This window comes from Calidris pugnax, unplaced genomic scaffold (genome assembly GCF_001431845.1).
Source record: "Calidris pugnax isolate Ruff unplaced genomic scaffold, ASM143184v1 scaffold111, whole genome shotgun sequence".
NCBI lineage: Eukaryota > Metazoa > Chordata > Aves > Charadriiformes > Scolopacidae > Calidris > Calidris pugnax.
In genome coordinates this window covers 2,313,688-2,335,233 of record NW_015090872.1, presented here as the reverse complement: position 1 = coordinate 2,335,233, position 21,546 = coordinate 2,313,688, and the positions used below count along the sequence as shown (strand labels likewise).

The window sequence follows — 21,546 nt, the reverse complement described above, 5'->3', positions numbered from 1 at the left end:
GGCGCTTGGGAGGGGGGGGGGGGGAGGGGGGCATAATTTTTTTTTTTTTTTTTTTTTTTTTTTACCTTTTTTTTTTTTTTTTTTTTTTTTTCTCCCCTGGAGGAAGCATACAATGCAAATTTCCCCTATCTTATCTGCCTTGCCATAATCTGCGAACCCGGTGCAGCTCATTCTTGTCATGGTCAGTTCAGAGTGATATTTCAGTAGTTGTGTTGTAAAAACTTCAAATTGCCTTTGCCATCTGAGTCCTTGTGGATTTCTTCTCACGGATTCTTCTTCCTTCTGCTTCCTGAAGAAGTACATCCCTTCTTCCTTAATGTTTTAATTTTCATTTACTATGCCGAGATTTCTCATGAGGCACCAGAGACTCGATCTAATGCTTAAAAGTCCAAGTCTTTACTTTCACCTGACTGGATGTTGGATTAGGCACTAAAACTCAGGCTCCATCAGCCTACAGATTCATCCTTTCTACTGAAGGCAATACGGAGTATAGATACCCCACACTGACAATGAAGTAGGAAATATTATATGTAATAGGGAATAATCATATTTTACAGAATTGTCTTGAAAAAATATGCCAGTCTGTTTAAAAAAACAATAAAATAATCTTGAAACTGCGTGACAGATAAAATGTGCTGCATGTTACAACAGAAAAACTTCCATTTTTCCCAAGGAATTAAAATGATTTCTGGAAACAACACAGCAAATGTAGAAATAAGAGAAGCCCATGCAAGTAATTTGAATTTGAGCTTTGAGCAAATAAGCAAAATGTTGTCTTTTTGAAGCCTGTATCACAGAATCCATTGCTACACACATGAGCTACGTGTTGTAAATGATGGAGTTAAGAATGATTAATTTTAAAAGAAACAACGCTTGGTAATTGCTTAGTCATCTCCAGCCTGTAAAATTGGCTGCACAGCGTTGTCCGCCTTTGCACTTACTTTGCAGGTTTCCAGTCTGGTGGGTATTTCGGTCTCTGGGTACACAGAGTTTCTGTCTGAGCCGTAGCGGGTGTGCTGCCAGACCCGTGACGTGCTGTGAGCGTGGGGAGCTGGGAGAGGCTGCGTGCTCTCGGAAAGCCCAGGTGTGATGGGGCCCGTGGCCGCACCAAACTCTGCTCTCAAAGCGGAGGCGGATTCTTTGAATGCAAACTAGACTTCATCTCGCTGAGCTGGCTGCCCAGCGAGGGTCTGCCTAACTCTTTTCTTCAGGTAGAAGTGCTCTACTCTCTACTGAGTACTTCAGGTAGAAGTGCTCTCTACTGAGACTAAAACTGCTTTAAACATTAGTATTTTCTAACTAAATTCTGTTTCCAGCTGCTAATTCTAAAGCCTGTACTCATATTCCTTCTCTTAAAAGATGTTGTGAAGATCCTTGCTTCAGTCAGTGCTGCAAAATCATGTCCCGGTGCAAAGCTGGATGGCTGTTGTAAATTTATAACACACGCTTACTATGGAATGACAAATTGGCACTTTCTGTAACTCTTGTATGTATTTCATCCCTTGGAAGAGCTCAGTGTATGTGGAGAAGCATCAGTGAGAACCTAGGAGTAAAACTTTTAAGACTAGAGCTTCTGATTTCAAACTGAATCTGATATGCCTTAAAACTCAGTCTTAACATGGTTTTGAGTTAGATTTTGAATCATGGGGTAAATGCTATGGGGTTTTGCTATGTATCGCCACCAGTTTCTTCTTTCACAATGTCACCTTGTATCAGAAGAACCTGCTAAACCTTTAGCTGTGGACTCGGTGTGACTCTTCATTGGAGTTCACTGGTGGTCACTGCAACCTGCCTTCCCTCGTGTGCCTGGGCGATGTTGTGTCTCCTGGCAACAAGATGCAGATAGCAGCGTGTTGAACCTTGCTGAGAGGCTCGCAAACATGCTAGAACAGCTCATCGTTCACATGGTTACCGCATTATTTGGCTAAAGCTATTAATCTCTTGTGGTCAGACTAGCTTTGCAGGCCTATCTATACAGATTGCGTACAACAGGGAAATGTCCGTTCAGCAGTTTGCATGTCCAAGAAGGGCCCTGCAGAAGCCAGCCTGACAACCAGTGGGTGGTAGCTGTTTATTCCCCTTTGTTTTAAACACAGTTTATAGGGCACAACAAGTAATCTTTACAGTCTGCTTGCATAATATTGCCATTGTGTGCTGCTCCAAGAAAGTTGGGCCGGGCAAGAAGGTGTTGGGCTGTTTGCTTAATTGGAGAACAAGCTGTCAATTCAAATATGATATTCTTCAAGTTGCTTTTTATATAGTTCTATCCTCATCTCTATGTTATTGAGATGAGTAATGTTAAAATATACATTTAGTTGTTGTCTTTCACCGAAGGGAACATGATCTTAAAGTAGAAGAAGTGGTAAACTTTTGTTTAGTTACTTTTTGTAATACGACTGCCTCAGTCATTGCAATTTGGCCTCAAACTGAATATAAAATTTTTCATAAGTTGTTTATATTTTTGTTTTTGTAAGTCAATCAAGTATTTACAGCCAAATACAAAGCTCTCTAAACAAATGGGGGGAATATGAACTTAAGCAGGTTAAAATACTTAGAAGCACTTGGTTTTCTTCATATGTGTGAGGAGAGGCCCTGGAGAAGTTCCAGCTTGCAGCTAAGTGTTTGAGAGCCCTGCCAAGTGCTGCTTTCCAGCCTCATAGTACCCAAGTGGGGATATTTTAAGATGCTCTTTAGTAAGGGGAAATACTTGGCTGCAGAACTGAGCAGGTTTTCCCCACACACACACCTGTCCAATCATGCTTATGTTGCTTTTCAAAATAAGCAACATCATTACTGATTACATAAGGATTTGTTTAAAACAACTCTGTGATTCCTGACCCATCAGTTCTCCCTCCTTGGCTGAAAATTCCACCTTTTCCCTTGGCACAGAGACATTCCTGTGTACCATGGAAACTGCAGGGTCTGTTCACCTGTGTGTACCTCCCTGTATCCCAACTCTTGTGAAACAACACTTGCTCGTGGTTGCTTTGATTTGTTTTTTTTTGTTTGTTTGTAATTTCTGTAAGTTTTATGAAATGGGTCCTTTTAGCTGGAAGAGAAAGGCCAAAATGAAATGGCTCCAGTCAGGGAAAAGCAAGTGAGCTTCCAATGGTGCGTGTTCTTCCTGGGATCTAATTACTCAGTATACATGCATGGTTCTTGGATGAAGTCAAAGTAAATATTGTGTATTTCCCCAATGGCATATGGAGGCACCTGGGAAGGTAAATACAAAAGGTAAATACAAAAATAAATGTAGAGGAAACTAGTTTTCCTTTGTTCTTGTGTTCATGGGAAACTTGTTTCTCTCCTGCTGTTAGAATACATTGTATGATTTTAAATCATATAGAGCACAGTGGAAGCCTTTCAGTCATTGAAGGACTTCTGCAGGTTGTCTGACCAGTTGAATAGTTAAATTTCAGACGTTATCTTTCTGATCCTCACAGCTGCCACAGTGTATGAGGTAACTCATGCTATTGATAACACCAGATATGAGAAAACAGCTGAAATTCACCGTGCCTGGCGATTTTGTGTGTGGTGTTTCTTGAATATACACAGCTGAATGGTTTTGAACTTCTTTTAATTCCTTGCTAGAAGGAATGCAAGACAGAGACTCTAAATAAAAAGCACGTGAAGTGATTTTTAGAAGTGTTTGCCTTGTGCTTTATAATAAGGCACTTCAATGAATTCCTGCTTGCTCCACTTTATAGTATCATTTACATATGAAATAAAACTAATTGGCTTCTAGCTATACAAATCTAGGGAAGTTAGCAGTGTTACGTTGAGCTGCCGTAGGAATCGGCAGCCACTCGTGTATCCCTTTTCTTGTTTCACGTCAATAAACAGATTACAGTTTTGGAAACAGCTGTCACCTGGCTTCAGGTTGAGGTCAGTCTGTTCCCTGTGTACTGGCGGTAATAAAACAGCCCTTTCTGAAACAAAGATTTATAATTGGTGAAGCAGATTGCTCAGAAGAGTAGGGTGCAGGTAATCCAGCAGGCAGGGTGGCGCGGCATTGTCTGCCCTGCCCGGCTCCCTGCGGGAGAGGAACAGAAAGAGTCTGTTACAATTATTTGCTTAGCAAAAGCAGCGGTCGTGAAGTTCCTTCCTGGTCGGTACGTGTAATTGTTGAAGTCAGTAGGGATTTGAGCTGAGTAATAACTGCAAAATTTGATACTTGTCGTCAGATGTATAAAGGAGTCCTTTTTTTGGGAAGCTGAACGTGGAGGGTGTGACATGAATTCACTGGATGGAACATTCCATCCACAATTGGTGGTCACTCCTGAGTGTTAGCCTTGTGTATCGCCATCTTATGAAAAGCATTGATGAAATTAATGCAGTTTCATTATTTATCATAAGTCTCGGAAGTATTTTAAGTCCTAAAATTGGATAGAGTTCTAAAAAAAAAAAAAAGCAGCAGGCTTGTCTGTGCAGAACATTTTTGAAAAATGGGGCTTTGAAAATGGGGTTCCATCACAGCGCTTTGGACAGTGTTCATACTGCAGCTTTGTGAAAGAAATGCCTCTTGTGATTTCAAACCCTGTCCTCTATCAGCTCTGTTGCTGCTCAGAGCTGGGCTTGTGCTGTCTCTAGAACATCTACTGATATTAAAATTAAAGCTAACAAAACTCTCTGCAAAACATATCTCTGACCGGTGTGGGTAGGAGACCTTTGATGCCAGCAGTTTCCACCTCAGACGAGGACATCCACATTTATCCTCCACTGCAAACAGAAGATGTAGCTTGGATTTGAATTATGAAATATGGTATATGCAGTGATCCTTGGAAGAATTATATGTGTTTGACATTCTTGTTGCTACCGATTTTTGGATCTTAAAAGTAGTTCACACCAAAGGACCATTTTAACCCAGTACCTAATGTCCAAAAGTGGCCAATGGTGGATTTCTTGGGAAGAACAGAACAAACATACTTTTCAGTAAAGTCTCTTGACTTCCAGAAGTCAGTGCCCTCCCCATCCAGAGATGTTATCTGTGTGTCACACAGCTTGGTGGAGACTTTATTTGGTTTTTTTTTGGTTTTTTTTTTCCCTGCCAGAAAAGATCTGGGGCCAGACTTTAATCTAAGCTGGACCAATATCCCAATAGTTGTCACAAATTTACAAATATGTGAGTCAGGCCTAGAACATTACTTTTCAAGCATCCCCAGTCATCAATTGTAAAGACAAGAAAACCTGCCTTTTAAATTATCAGGAAAGCAGTGAAGCTACTACATTGATAGATTTTTATTATTTTTTGTTTTCCTCCCTGATGGAGCCTTTAAGTGTAGAGGTAAATCTTTTTATATCACCGTTCTCTTATCTGAATCTTTCTCGCTCTACACCTCCGGCATGGCTTACAGTCGCAGCAGAGAGCAGCAGTGTGACAAGATGAGGGAACAAATTAAGTAAAATATGAAACTAATTTCCTGTCCTGTCACCAGCTGCCCCTCTCTTCAGTTTAAGACTGATGAGATACTGATAAGATCAAGACTGTGGGGTCATGTTTACCAGCTTGTTTTTATCCTTGCCCTGATGCAAAGTATTGCTTCTGTGAGGGAAGGTTCCTGTTTTCCTTTCACGCTCCTTATAGCAATTAGGATTTGGCTGCATTTTTATCGCTGTGTTGTGAAGAGCTGTTTGAAGAATGTCCCATTGTGAGTGTTAACCTGGGCCCGTGCTGTTACTTCCTGTGGAATTGATAGTGGTTTCGATGGGAGCAAATTTTGGCTGCTGTTGCCTAAGATCTGACATTCCTATTGCAGTACCTTTGCTTAAAAAGAAAGATCTTACCAAGAGGATATATTTTAAGTGAAGTTCAGTTTCATACAGTGGAGTTTAAACGCTTGGTCCCTCACCCAAAGCTGGACTACAGCCTGCAACTTCAAACAAGTGTTTGATACAAATAAGATGAAATATTGATGATTTTGGGTCACCAGAAGGTGTAATGCCTGACTTGCATCTCCTACAGTAGCTGAGTTTGATTTGACTAATCTTTTAACCTTAAGTACAAAAGGGTTTTGTACCTGCTTGGATCTTTTAAGCTCATTTGTTCCCCTGAGTGGCTTTCAGGTTGTTGCTATTGCAGAGAGGAACTGGTTTAGTCATAGGGAGAAAATCAACAGTTTCATCATCTAAGTGGTGTTTAACTCTCAGTCTTGCTCTGCATCACAGCTGTTCTGATGGGAACCGAGTTTCATTTCCTGTACAGACCTTTGTTGATCGCTAGGTTTCTTTTTTTTCTGAACCCTGTTTGCGGTAAGACTCATGACATATAACTGAACTTAGGAGAAGAGTATGAAACCACATGCATTTTCACAGCATTTACAAAAAATATTTCTCCTAGTCATCTGTTTGTACATAACATCTAGAGAACGTTTGTCTTATTGAACGGAAAGAGCAGAGAAGATTCACACACCAGGCTGAAGCTCTTCAGAAGGATGCAAGGAAGAGTGAGCCCAAATGTCCTTATTTTAGCAGGCCACGGTCACCTCACAAAAGACTTCAATGTTGTAACTTGCTGACACCCACTCAGTTCAGTGTCCTGAAGAGGCTATGTCTTTATTTTTTTTTATAGTTAGGGTACAGAGAAAACGTAATTTATTCAAGGAACCACATTCTGCTATTGAGAGCACTTGCGGAATTTTATTTTGAACTGTGCTGGTGTACCACACCAAATTTGGGGTTTCATGCTGTGTTCTTAAGAGAGTTCAATATGCTTATTCCTCCAGTGCAAATAATTCCATTGAACTGCTGTATTTTATAAATAGATACCTTTATTTGGTTAGCTGGTGAAGAGAAGTTCTTAAGAAATCTCTGTTCCCACCTCTGTCACAGTTTCTCTTTGGGACTTTGGAGAAGCTGTTTTAGTCTCTCTCTGCATCTGGTTTTTTTTCCAGGGAAAAATGGGGATGTAATATTCTACCTCAGAAGCAAGATAAGACAAGGTTTTGTGGTGTTTGCAGAGAGGTTTAATAAAGTTTTCTGTAGAAAAAGACAGCATTGTTTTTATTACTGGTTTCAAGCCGTGCTGAAGGCTGTTCCTGCTGCATGATGCAGAGAGGCAGTGGGAGTAACACTGTGCCCCACCAAGGTATTTGAGTACATTCCTTGCTTTCCCAAACGTCTGACAAAATATAGCCTTCATCATCTCCTTCCCACTCTTCTCCAGACGGATATTTCCAGACAGACTTCAAAGTCTATGGGTAACAACACTAGACTGTTAATTTTTTTTTTTATCATGTTAGCTACAAAACTCTCCCTTAACACAAAACTGCCCAAGGAAAGTATGAAGAGCAATGAACCCCATTCATGGAGCTTGTTTTGGGAGGCAGTGTCAGGATGGCTCAGTTTCACCCCTGCACACAAGAAAGGATTTTAATTGCTGGGTTTGTGTGTGTTTGTTCCTACAGTGTTTCATCGCCAGTGCATGTGAGCATCTCCCAGCGGTGGTTTGCTGGGCCATCACATGCCTGGGATGTGGTATGTGCTTTCTCATCCTCCCTTTGGGCACAAAACAAGGCAATGTGTGCCTTGCTGCTTTATTGTTGGATTTTCCCTCTCCCAATCTATATGTTATCCATATTCTATTAATTATGGAGGGTACCCTTTATATAGAGGATGCTGCACCTCAGAAGGAATAGCTGTACTGAAGTTAAAGTGATGTTATGCTAAAGAACATATCGGACGTAACCTTGAGCATCTCGCATTCTTACTGTTCTTGAACCCTAAATTTGGGGTCTGTCGCCTATATTTAGGCCTCAGGCAGTTGAGAAGTGCAGTTGTCGCATTTGCTTTCATCACTGGTGTCTTAAATCTAAAGCCAGGAATGTAATCACGCAATTACTTGCTGTAATCGCAATTCATTTTTTTCATGGCTTTGCATTATGTAAGCTGGTAATAGGCTTTTTAATATACAGAGGAAGTGCTTTAACTGAAGAGCTATTATTAAACAACTTTGCTAAATATATTTTAGGATTTCAGAGCTTAGAAGCCATAAATGTTGTACTTAGAAAAAGTCAATACTTCTGAATAGAGAAATACACCGTTAAAGAATGTGAATGTAAAGAAAGAGCCTTGGACTAATACATGCTTTATGTGAATCAAGGTTTTTTGCAAAAGAGTATCTTTCCTTATTCTCAGTGTTATAATTAGGAAAAAAAAATCAGGTAGGTTTTTGGGCATATAGTGTGTTTTTCAGATGTGGTCACTTAAATATATTTGTCTAAAATTTTCAGCTCTATGCAATAATGCATTGTTATTCCAAATAATTTATTGTTAAGTAGAAAACCTGTGTGGAGTTTAAAAGTTTTCAGTTAATGTATTTTTGAGTTCTGAGGTGCAGCTCTTACTCCAAGAGAAGCTTTAAGTAAACCCAGGTAGCAACTGCCCAGAGCAGGTGTCCCCTGGCAGGGAGGGATGCCATCCAGAGGGACCTGGACAGGCTTGAGACATGGACCCATGTGAACTTCAGGAAGTTCAACAAGGCCAAATGCAAAGTCCTGCACGTGGGTTGGGGCAAGCCCGAACACAAATCCAGACTGGGCTGAGAATGGATTGAGAGCAGCCCTGAGGAGAGGAGTTGGGGCTGTTGGTTGATGAGAAGCTCAATGTGAGCAGGCAATGTGTGCCGGTAGCCCAGAAAGCTATTAGGAAGAAATTCTTTACTGTGAGAGTGGTGAGGCACTGGAACAGGTCGTACCTCACCAATGGTTGCCCAGAGAAGCTGTGGATGCTGCATCCCTGGAGGTGTTCAAGGCCAGGCTGGATGGTTTGAGCAACCTGCTCTAGTGGGAGGTGTCCTTGCCCATGGCAGTGGGGTTAGACTAGATGGTCTTGAAGGTCCCTTTCAACACTAACCATTCTATAATCAGGATCTTGACTTGAGGAGTGATGAAGTTGTATTAACCAAGCTGAAAGGCAGTGGTAGGTGCGTGGGAGCTGAGCTCTGCCCTGTGGCATGGGCAAGCACCAAACATGGGGCACTCAGAAGCGCTGTGACCTTCACAGTCAGACAGACCGAGCAGTTCTTTTTAGGAATGGGAAAACAAGAACAGTTAATGTGTTGTATCATGCATTGGGTCTCAAGAAGAGTGCTGGAAGGGGTGGCAATCAGCTGTTTCGGTGCTTGATGCCTGCACTCTTGTTACCACGAATTGTCATATAAATTAGTGAGCAATGGCCATCGTGTCCTTCTCTGTTTGCTTACAAGGGAGGGGAATCTGATCCAGAAGAGGCAGAAGCAGTGAGCTACAAAAATGTAAACAATTCCGAGCAGCAGACAATCATTACATTTTTCCGTACTGAGAAATAATTTGGCATGTTCTATGCAGGTTTTGCAAAAAAATGTTTAGCTTTCAGAGAAGCTATTTTCACTCTAAGCTGCCGTTAGTTGCCAGCCTTATAAATCTTTAAAATAGAGTCTTAGGTGATACGTAGATGCACACTTAGCTGTGCACAGATTTTCTTTGTTGTAGGAAAAAACTTAACCACAATTTGTTTTACTGGAGTTGTATGTGAAGTTTTGATGTTGTTATAGCCCTACTCGAAGAAAGCCATGTAAAAACCCGACCGTTCCCCACCTGTTTTGCATTAGAACACGTCTGCACACAAATACCCTTTTTTGCATATGCACTGTTAACCCCGAGTTTTAGGAGTTCATCCTGAAGATGTGCTTGCTCTGCATGAAAGGCACGAGGCACAGCAGTCTCACGCTGTGTTCATCTCAGAACGTGTTTGTCCTTCCGCAGGGTCCCCCCGATGCAGCCCTTTGATTCTCCCCGCCGCGCTGCGGAGCCGTGGGGCTGCTGGGGACTGCATTTTAACACCGTTAAGCACATATTAGAAATACCCAAGTCATGTATTGGAAACCAGCCGTGTTTCAAGTGCCTGTGGAATTTGTTTTGCAGTCTTCAAAATTTCACAGACCTTTAACTTTTTAGGACATTAACCCATGGGTGATTACTTTCAGAAGAGCTCAGCACGCTAATGGATAATCTTCATCATGTTTGGGGAGTGTGTTGATTTTCAGGTCCTCTTTACTTTGCACTGCATTAGCATAGGACTTCTGCAAACATTTTTGCATTATCGGTTTCCACTGTAACACGTGCAGCATACAAAGTTATAATAAAATTAAATAATCCTCTGGGTTTTACCACCTTTAGAAGAAAACAATTTACTCATGAAGGAAAGGTTTTCCATTTCTTTGCACTTTCTTGGAGGTCACAGATCTTTGGAGTAGGGAGAACTGTGTTATGGTATTGGACTTGAAAAGAGATCAAGGTGAGAATTAATGCTCAAATTGTGAGGTTTTGTATTGAGAAATATCTTTTGGGGTATTTGTTTCATACAACATGTAGTATGGTGTCTGGGAGGCTTGATTCAGGATTTGGATTTGTAGGTACAGCATAACCCCAAAACAGTGAGTCCAACTCCTCAATCCAAAAGGATAATATAAGCAATATCAATTACTAAATACCGTATTCTCAAAAACAACAGCTTTATTAGGTACTGAAATTCAGAATTGTACGACTATGTTTTGATAAGGAAAAGCAAATGTCCCTAAAGCAGCATTAAAAATATATTAATGAAGAAATCCACTAAAAAAATCATGTTCGTGGTGTTGCCTGCAAATCCTACAAATAATAACACAGCTTGGTATTTCAGAGAGATGATTTCCTCATGATTTCACACATTGTTTTCAAATAAAGTAGATTGTAGCTTGTTGTTATGGAACAAAATGACTACATACCAGAAAGGTGGGGTGATGTCTTATTTGTTTTCTCACTCCAGAAAGCGTGTGTGTTTTTTCAAGCCCTACATTGAATTTCAGTCCCTTGGTACTGGTGATTTATTCTGGTTAGTGCTAGTTTTCCTTCTGACTAGAACTGTCGTGTATCCAATGCTGGTCTTGCTGGGCTATTGTTATGTGCGTGGGTGCCCTGCACCAGCCCCTGATGCCGTAGTGGGCTGTGGAATGTCAGCTTTAATTACTATATCCAGCTCCTCGCGGTGGGCTGCAGCTACGGTGGGAAGACACGGGTTATTAGAAGACACCTCCTACGCAGAATAGCTGGGTTCCTCCTGTGCTTGTCTTCTACCCGTCATGATTTTGCATGCCGTTGACGCAAGTAGGGAACACGCTGTTAAACCTTCGACGGATTTGGTGCGATAGTGTCGTCCTGACAAAATTTTCATCTTAATTAGTGGGGCTCTGTGACAGTTTGCAGAGAAGCATGCGCAGGGAACTGGCAAGATGTTCCTTTTGGGTAGTAAGTTTTTGGTGTGAAAGGGCAGAAAACTTGCTGAAGCTGTCCCTAGTGGGACAGGGACAGTAGCCCTCCAGGGGAGTCACCCCTGAAATGGGTTGGACAAAACCCATGCTGGTTGGGGCTTGGGCTAGGGGGGCTGCAAAAAAAATGCTTTTGTGTCCAAAGAATTTTAAAAGTAGCTCCTGGAGGTGCATTTTTAAGACGTTTGATTTGACTTTGGGGAATATTCTCTATCTTTAAGTCTATATGAAACCTTATTGAAAACAAGGAGAGCAATCTAAATCTACCCAGGGGGTCGCATCCCCCAGTGGTGAACCCATAGGACCAGACACATTGTCCTTTTGTCTATGTCAGGAAATAATACTAATTATCATTTAATACTTCAAATGGTGCTTAGCACTTCACAGACCCAAATGCAGTTAATTGATGATGATAATCACTAAGAACAGCTACACACCTGTACCTTCTATTGAGAAATGAAGGATTATTCCAGCTGATCATCATTTTTTAAGGTGGGAACTCTTCAGTAGTTTTCTGTAAAAGTAGCATAAGAAAATTCTTTGGCAACTGTACCAGTAAGAGTGTGAAATAGCAATCAAAATTGCAGCCATTCTCAAGCAAAACTATATTCATAAAATCATATGGATGTTTAGAATGGCTGTCACTTCATGTGGCAAATTTCATACACAGTACTTTGATCTCTGTGGTATTAATGTGCCAAAGTTTTTAAAATAAACTGTAGATTTCAAGTATCAGCTTGATTTATGTTTACTCTTAAGAATTCAAAGAAAATACTTTATGTAGACTCAAAAGCTGCATTTCCAGTTGCCAAAGATTAGTAGCTTTTAATGAATAACAGTAAACTGACAACTTGTAAAGAGATTATAAAAGTAGAAAACTAATTATGTAAACAGCATTATTGTGGCAATATGTTAATCTGGGTTCTTAAAAAATGGCTTTTTTAGGGAATGAATATTACTGCCATTTCTTTCAATTTCTATGGATTTCTTAAGTTCTTGATTGCTAATGAACCAGTGATTGTCTAATGATCAGCAGAGCTTTAGAACTCCATGCTTTACTTGAAAATGTTCTTTAATTTAATGTCTCTCTCTTAACATTGACTAATGAAACAGCGTTAGGAACTGTTTGCTGAGGGATTCCACAGTCACCATTAAATGTGGCTTTGTGAAGTGTAGAGGAAATGCACTTTTATTTTCTTCTTTCAATAAAGGGTGTACTCTGCTTCTTAATTTGTAGCACCTTGTTGTCCTTAGGTCCTTTTCAAAGCACCAAGCACTTTATGTGAAGCTGCATACTGGCGTTGATTTTTGTAGCAGCAATATAGCTACTCCAAAAAAAAAAAAAAAAGGCAGTATTCCTCAGTGTAGGCTCCATAATTGTGAAATTATGTTTCCTTTTCATATTATGCGAGTTCTCTTCTGCTGCACGTGATGAAAGATACTCAAACTCTCTGGTGGATTGGCAGCAGATGCTCCTCATCTGGAGCCATTTACATTTCTTTTCTTCCCTGAAGCACTAACTTTCACAAGAATAACCTTTTGAATAGTATATGGCTGCTTCATCAATATGGTTGTGTGTTGTATTTACTTAGTATGCTCAAAATGTCAAGGATATGTATATTGATTTTTGTACCATTCATGCATACTGAATAAATGCCACTGCTGGGTTTGGATTTTTTTTGTCTTTCTGTGCTTAAGACCATGTTTTTTCCACCACTGTCCGTGGAAATCGTTGAAGAGTTCCTTTGCCCTCACAGCTCTTCACGCTTGCACCTGTGTGTTGCCCACTTCTAGCTCAGGGGACATCCTCATGGTCTCCAGGTGACATGAGCGAGGGTCCCTCTCTGATGAGGACTATGCCAACTGTAGTTCCGACTGTCCTGTTACTTCTGAATGGTCTTTTTAATGGATTACAAAAGCTGAGAATTCTTTGTTTTTCTTGTTCGTTCCAGGGGACATGAGTTTTGGGTGGATTTGAATGTTATGAAATTATATGAAACTGTTGAGTTTGACCAAATGCGGCGGCTGTCCACACCTTCCTGCCCCAGCTCCAGCTCCAACTACTACACCGTCTGGAAATATTTCTGCAGGGACCACTTTGGCTGGAGAGAATATTCAGAGGTATTTAACATGTTCCAGAATCCTGCTTTTATGTTACAACCCAAAACTCTGTGTGCAGTAGATACTATAAACTCTATATAATAGTCTGTTTCCTCTTCAAACAACCTGGTCTAGTGGGAGGTGTCCCTGCCCATGACAGGGAGGTTGGAACTAGATGATCTTTAAGGTCCCTTCCAACCCAAACCATTCTATGATTCTGAGATTCAGGAGAGTTATTTAGAGCTATTGTTGAAGAAAGTAATTGAGATGATCAGTGTTGAACAGCAAAAGCAGTAAAAGGAGAATTCTGCTCTGCTGGGCTGCGCCTTGAATTATCCCTGAAAACATCAGAGATGCACAGGCTGACCAAATTGTCAAATTTGAGAGCAAACTGGCCCATGTCAGTATCAAGGAAGTCCTTTCTAATCCCTAGAAATCTGGTTGTAAGTCGGAGGGACAGCTTTCTGCAGCCTTTTAAATACCACTACCTTTTAGCTTTGCAGTTTTTAATGTATTTACCCGTCTCCAAAGACACCTCAAGGCAGGACGGGAGCCTCCAGTGTGGCTGGATGCGGCCCCTCGCTGTCAGGGAGGCTGCACTGCAGTGCTCCAGCTGGACAGACCCTGCTCCTTGGGGACCTCTTCCTAAACATCTCCTTTAAATCTGTCCTCCCATGGTTTATGCACACTCATTCCGGGGTCACCACTGCCCTTTGGTCTTTAACAGCCACAGTTTTCCATATCAGGTTTTAAATAGGCCTTGTCTCTTCGAACTCTTTAACTCCAGTGATAGGCACAGAAGTCACGTCCACTGTCAACCAGGGTTGTGCTAGACAAAACCAGAATACTTCTGTTCCTTCAAGTAAGCTCTCCAGTAAGCCTTGTAAAATGCCTGTGGTAGTTAAGAGCTCATCTTTGGCTAACCAGAGCTGCACATAATATTTTGAATAAAACCTCATCAGTGTTTTACAATTTTGGCAGTACCAGAAATACCTCCACCAGTGGAAACTAGATCATGTTCATCTTTTTCTTGCATCAGGCTGACTTTGTAAGTGTGGTAGGAAGCTTAAGGCAGAGCACTGTATACAGTTTGGGGCTTTCCAAATGAAAAAACCATAATTATGCAAGAACTGGACAGAGTCTGGAAGAAAGCAGTGCAAATAACAAGACATTCAGGATGTTTGACCTGGGAGGAAAAGTTAAAAGAACTGGGTTTCTCTTGTGTAGAAAAGAAAAAAATATTTATGAGAACATATTAATATATAAAAGATTGTTCTACAGCAGACTTCTGCTTTTTACGTTCAGTGAGCAAAGACAGTAAGTAATTTCTATCAAGGGAGTTTTAGGTTAGATATTGGGAATAACACTGGACATGTAAAAAATGTAAAAATACAATAGCACCAACAGCAGTTGTGTAGGGAAGCTGTGAAACCTGCCTTATTGGGAGATCTTATAAACAGGTAATGGAACATTTTTCAGTGGTCTGAGTGTAGTTATGCCTCAGAGCAGGGGAAGGAGGAGATGGGAGGGGAGTAGAGAGATGGATTCTTTGAGGTCTCTGGCAAAAATATTGTTTTTTAAGCATTTTTTCACGTGTATGCTTTTGTTTTAATTTTCTTGAAACAGCCTGTTGTAAGACTGATAGAAGAAGCCAGCTGCCGGGGTCTGAAAGAGGTTCGGTTTGTGACCTGGCATAATCAGTATATCTTAAACATCAAAGATGGATTCCAGCAAAACGCGTGTTTCAGAAGAGAAATCAAGAGGAGACCCCTTCTTCGCTCATGCATTGTGCTGATGCCGTTTTTACAGTATGTATCCCAGCAAAGTGGAAACTTCATGTTTGTTCTGTTCATAAGAATTATATTCCTTAAGATGTGGCAAGGAAATAGGCATCCTTGGGTAGAAACATCAGAACAAATAATAAAAAATCTTGGTCTTATTGGCAGCTCTCGCTTGTCATTTTTCAAGATAAATATTATCTGAGGATCTCCTTACAGCTAGGCTCTGTTTGTTATTTAAAGGTTAGAATGTACCTTGTGGATTGCAGAACATCAGAAGCACAGATGTACTTCACGTTTGCCAAAATATTGTCCAGCTTTCGGCATCTCACTGGTTATAGTGATTGCCGGCCTATCAGTTCTAGGTCCCATAAAAATGAACATTCAAAAACACTTTACAGTTCTCAAGCACAATTAAAGCATGCCTTGTTTTTATTGTCATCTGAACTGGGGGTGAACACGCTCACCCATCAAAGGCAGAGTGAGGAAGGTGTTGCATTGTAGTCATTTTTGATTAGAACTCATAAAAATGCCATTTTTGTGATCTCACCAGCACAGCTGGAAATATTATTGTCAGAGTTCAGTAGTTAGGAACATATTGTCCTCTTAGCAAAGGGGTGGAAGTCGTTAGTCTGACTGGCAGCTTGGCATGCTGGGCCCATCAAAGGAGCTTTAACTGCTGCAGTAGGGCTAGAATGCTCATTAGCTTGCAGAGTCGTTACTGCTTCTAATTGCGAGGTGAATGTGAATTTGGTCAGAGCCTCAAAACACGTGGCTGTTAGAAATATTTTTAGATATGGTTTTACAGGAAGGAATCGCAAAATTATTAAAGAGGTAGGATGCTGGTAAAAAGACCAAGCGTGGACTTGCTGGTTATAGCAATTCTGGTTATCATCTTAATGAAGAATAAGGATTTTGTGTGTTTTCCTGATGTTTTGCTACCAGAGACTATTTTACTAGAAAGTCTGTACTTTTGAGATACGCTGAAATTATGCAATTCCCACTAATTGTAGTGGACTCTTGAGGGTTCTATACTCATGAGGGCTTGAGCCTAACTATTTGTGCCAGCCACCAAATTTATAAAGTAAGTTCTGAAATGTACGTTGTTCTGCGATGAACCTTTTCTTTATCTTAAGACCTTGTAATGCTTACTTTAAAATCCACCAATTCTTAGCAAGGAACAAAAGAGTACTTTAAGTATTTATGGGAGCTATCCTTAAGAAGTCAGTCTTTGCCTCCGCCTACCATACACTGCTACCTGAGATTTTTATTTGTCTCCTCCCTACTACCTGCTTAAATTGGTTACAAAATTGGGAAAGAATACTTGCATAGAAACTGTGGCAAGTGGGTGATAGTGGTTGACAAATGTTGACTTTTTAATGGCTTCCCCTGTATAATAAATGCTTACAAATAATTTACACTAGTCAGAAGAAATGAGCAAAGTACACCAAAAGATTGCAGTTATTTTTATTGTGTTTGATGTCTTACTCATTAATCCATAATGTATTATTAATCTGTGCTTGGTCTTCCAGTCCCAGTGTGAATGAATGAGGTTCTACAGTAACATATTTTACCTATTGATTTTAGGAGGGGAAAAAAATTATTAAATGCAGACTGTAATATTGCATGCTGCTGTTTTGAGAACCATTCTTAGAAAAATCCATCCTCTGGGTTTCCGTTAAACTATTAATAAACAGCGAGAAGAATTTTCAGTTGAGTCAAATCTATGCAAATAAAGTGAGGTCCCTTTTTAGCTTTGAAGAGCAGGTGAAAGCCACGTGAACACTTTTTTAAAGAGTATCTCTCCTCTGAAAAGTGTGAGTGCTATTACAGTTTACTGTGTCTCTGATACAAATTAAATGTCTCATTTTAAAAATGGACCTTTTTTCCCCCATTTTTTTTTCCTACATCTGAAAAACTCAACCTGCAATTAGGAAATCACATTAAATTATTTCTGGGTCGCGCAAAAAATCACCCAGTTCTTTCAGGCTCATATATCACTACCATTAAATATGCTGAAAGGCAACCTTGATTGACATTTCTGTAGGTAAGATGTGAATAGCAGTGGAATTCTTATTTCTTGAGATAATTATGTTGGCTCTGCAGAGAAAAGCAGGCTAACGAGCAGGGACAATCAGCAGTTGCTGTGTGGCTGTGCTGCGAGAGCAGACTGTCCGGGTGCAGAAGTCACGGGTCCACGGCTCTTCAGGCAGTGTCACACGGGAACAAAAGAAGATTCATTCCTGAAGAGTCACTGGGGATAAAATGGCTTTGCCTTTAGCCAAGCCTGGAGAGTTTGTTTGCTCCCCAGTGAACTCTCTTTTTACAAAGAGAGTTTGTAGGGAATCGAGTTTGCCTGTCGTTCCTGTGTGCGAAATCCAACTGCGTATGTGCTGGGAGGCAGGATTTGGACTTGGCCGTTGTGAATCCTCAGCTTCCCCAAGATGAATAGACAAAGGATTCACTTTCCCCGTTTCCTCCTAGGCAGAACAGGTTTCCTCCTTAGGCTTTGGCAGTGATACGTTATCAAAACAAAAGTGACCCGACAAATTTCATGAACTTTAATGTTCATTAAACTTTAATTAAATTTAATTTAAGGTACCTCTGCCTTCCGAGTGTACCTCACCTGCTTGCATTCACTGTGGAATGGTCCTGGAGTCAATAGCAGCTTTTCATAAAAAAATACTTTAGTAAAATACTCAGCTGGTGAAACGTTGAGGTAGTTCCATGCATTGTTCCAACTGAAAGGGAACCTCAGCAGCTTGCAGGAGCTGAAGAGCTTTGAAAACCAGAGCTTGAACCTGCAAGCTTTACATGTTCCAAGTATTTTCCTTGACGTAAGAGGGAGACTCCAATAAGTAAGGATTATTCAGCTGGGTAAGGCTTGCTTGTTCAGATTATAATCAGGTGAACATAAGCCACAAATGCCACACTCTCTATCTAAATTTAGCAGCTTCGAGAGTGTGAAAAATTCTGCAGAGGTGCAGGTATTTACTGAGAACTAAGTCTTGCCACACCAGAGTTGGTGTCCTTAACTGGAATTTACTGGTGTCAGTTCTTTTCCTGGCGTCTGTGCTACTTTCCTGCCACGGCCGTTGCAGGCAGCAGCTCCCCTCCTTCGCCCCTTCCGGGCTCCCTCCCTGGCAGCATTCCCAACAGGAGGAGCTGGGCTGTCACATGGAAATAAGCAACTGCAAATGCAAATCTACATCTGGCCTCTGCAAATAAAAAAAAAAAAAAAGAGAGCTTTCCTCAGCACGATACTGGGTAGTACTGAAAATATAGCATCTCCTCTTCCACATAATGCAGTGAAACACGGGCGGGTTTTGCCTATAAAATATTCTTAGTTGAGGTTATTCACTATTCATACTGTATAAAAAAGTATATGTTTCTACTCTTTGTATTGTATTTTAAGGAAATGAGGTCAAATGTTGGCACATTATTAATATTTTCTTATTCTGTATGTCCTATTTGCTGTGTTAAAATCACAAATACTTTATATCCAACAGACAAGATAGCTGTATTTGGTAGCATTCTGCCTGTCTGTAGTTTATAACCCCACCCCATAATGTGAATAATGACGATAGGAGGCTTTTAAACACCACCAAGCAGAAAAATTTCCCTACGTGGAACAGAATCCCTGAAAGCCAAGGTTTTGTTATTCCTTTCTGTGGATGGAGGAGTTATTAAAATAGCAGAAATAGTTGGCATGTGTTTCAAACAAGCATTAAAGATATGTGAATTGGGACAGAACTGAAGAGCAGCAATTGCTTAAGATGTGTTGGTGGTGAAATAAATGTGATTTGAAGCTTTTCTGTTTGTGAATGTTTAAGCACAACCTTTTTTCTCCTTTCCCAACTAGGACCTTAAGTGGGAACTCTCCGGTACCCTCTCCAGCAGCCGAACCAGCTTCCTCCCATGTCTTATCTCCCACTGCTGTTACCTCTCCAAACTTCTATCCTGAAACCTGGATTAGTATGGATCCGTCTCAGGACTTTATCCAAGTGCCTGTTCTGAAGGAAGATAAAAGCTATAGAACCATTTATAACCTGTTTCACAAGACTGTGCCAGAGACCAAATATAAAATCTTGAAAATCCTGAGAGTGCAGAATCAGTTTCTTTGGGAGAAATACAAAAGGTAAGATAATGCAAATGCCATTCTTTTACAATACTGGAAAAAATACCTTAAAATATGTAATTTGGGCTGCAAAATATAAATTGATCGTTAAGTAGAATACATAAACTCCAGATTTTTCTGAAGAAAAGGAGTATCTTCAGTTGAACAACTTTATCTGAAAAATACTGAAAGATATCTTACTCTGAAATTTCCCGTGTAAGTGGTTTAATATACTATCTACTGATAACTTTTTTAAAATACATCTTCACAGAAATTTCAAAATAAATCTAAGATATCTAGTTGAAAAATCTTTCAGATCACTTTTAAGCTGAACTAGGAGGAATTGTTTTCATCAGATAATCACTGTGTTGAAGATAGCTATTCGTGCCTTGGTTCCCCAGAACACAGTGACGCAGGGTCTTGCAAAGACAACTCCTGTGTCAATCACTCCCAAAGATGCTGTGTCTGAAAGTTGCTATCCATTGACCCCCTCATAACGGATATGAAATTAGATTTGTGGATTCACTCCCCCTTCTCGAGAAAAGCAGAATCTCAGGAGAAGTGGAGAGATGGGCTGTGGGAACAGAGACTGACCTTCTTACAGTGCTCGTGCTGGCCCAGAGCATCTTCACCCACCCTGCCTCAGTAATTCCCCTCCGTGGCCTCTTCTGAAGCTGTAGTGGGATTTAATTTTTGCACAGCCCTTTTTTTCACTCTGGGGAAGATTTCCTTCCCCATCCAAGGTGGAATATAGGCAAAGATAAGCAGGTACTTGTCCAGCTGTTTTGCCTTTGCTGCTGCGCAGGTGAGAGAGCTCTGCCTCCAGCAGTAGCAGCTCAGGACCTATAAAACATACTTATTTCACACAAAAGCTTTATGTGAAAGAGGAAAACCCACTCTGCTATCCGTACAGAAATGTTTTCATATCTCCTCTTACAGCTCTACTATTCCAGAGGATAATACTGATACTTTAAGAGCTGTAGTGAAAACTGCTTTTCCCTTACAGATCCCCGGCGAATACTCATCTTCACTTTCCATTTTCTATTCCAGGAAAAAGGAATATATGTCAAAAAAAATGACTGGGCTTGACAGGATAATGAACGAAAGGCATTTGTTCCATGGCACCTCCCAGGACGTGGTGGATGGAATCTGCAAGCACAACTTCGACCCGCGCGTCTGCGGGAAGCACGCCACCATGTTTGGACAGGGCAGTTACTTTGCCAGAAAGGCAAGCTATTCCCATAATTTTTCCAAAAGGTCACCCAAAGGAGTTCATTACATGTTCCTGGCCAAAGTCCTGACGGGAAGGTACACGGTGGGTAACCACACCATGAGGAGACCTCCACCAGTGAACCCCGGCAGCATTACCAGCGACCTCTATGACTCTTGCGTGGACAATTACTTTGAGCCTCAGATATTTGTCATTTTTAATGATGATCAGAGCTACCCTTATTTTATTATCCAGTATGAAGAAGTTAGCAACACTGTCTCCATTTGACAACCTGTGCTGCTAAGTTACTCATTTTAATAAACTCTCTTACCTGGCATTGGTAGCAGTTTTTGTGGAAAAAAAAAGTATAAAATTGGACATTGCAGAACTGATTAAATTACTTGCTTGGAAGGAAGTAAATCTCAAAATATAGAAAGGAAGATCTGAAGTGACCAATTGTGCACTTGCTGTTTGATTATGTATGTGCAAATTGTAAATATTTTTCCATTGTTTATAGTTGAAAATCTGTGCCTTTTGTTATAAAACACTGTTTATTTATGTTAGTAAATATTCATGTTTAAAAATGTGTGTGTGTATAATTTCAGTTGCGTTCTGTGCATATGAGAGCAGCTAGAAAATTGCATATGCCCTTATCTCAAAATCTTGTGGATGGCCATTTCTAGATAACCAGAACCAGATAATTTTCATCCCACGTATATTAAATAAGAGATTTTCCCAACCACTATTTTTTATTACTGTATTTGAGAAAGACTGGGGGAGATTACAAAACTAACATTCTGGTCATGCTTTGGATTATTAAACAGGACAGTACAAATAAATACATCATTTTCTAAAATCAACCCTAAGTAAAATTAGGAAGAGGTTGTTCTGGCACGCAGTCCGTGAGCTCCGTGAGGGTTTAAAGCTTCCCAGCAGCTTATGGGACATCCAGTTTATCACTTCTTGTGGCTGTGGCGGGGATGGGAAGGCCACTGGGGCATCACCCAGCTGCCAAGGGCCAGGTCCGTGCCATCAAACCTGTGCACAGTCAGGTATGTGC

At 40.6% G+C, this 21,546-nt stretch overlaps 1 protein-coding gene across 5 annotated transcripts in view; it reads left to right on the top strand.

Annotated features, from left to right (window-relative positions):
* The window catches only part of TIPARP (TCDD-inducible poly(ADP-ribose) polymerase), a 41,823-nt gene extending 20,751 nt beyond the window's left edge, over nucleotides 1-21,072 (top strand). For all 5 annotated transcript variants that reach the window (XM_014945898.1, XM_014945899.1, XM_014945901.1 and 2 more), the window contains 4 exons: nucleotides 13,234-13,402; nucleotides 15,008-15,189; nucleotides 19,022-19,297; nucleotides 20,327-21,072. In XM_014945898.1, the coding sequence (XP_014801384.1) occupies nucleotides 13,234-13,402; nucleotides 15,008-15,189; nucleotides 19,022-19,297; nucleotides 20,327-20,774 (1,075 nt within the window). In that variant the 3' untranslated portion in view covers nucleotides 20,775-21,072. The remainder of the gene's footprint in view (nucleotides 1-13,233; nucleotides 13,403-15,007; nucleotides 15,190-19,021; nucleotides 19,298-20,326) is intronic.
* The last annotated feature ends 474 nt before the right edge of the window (nucleotides 21,073-21,546 follow it).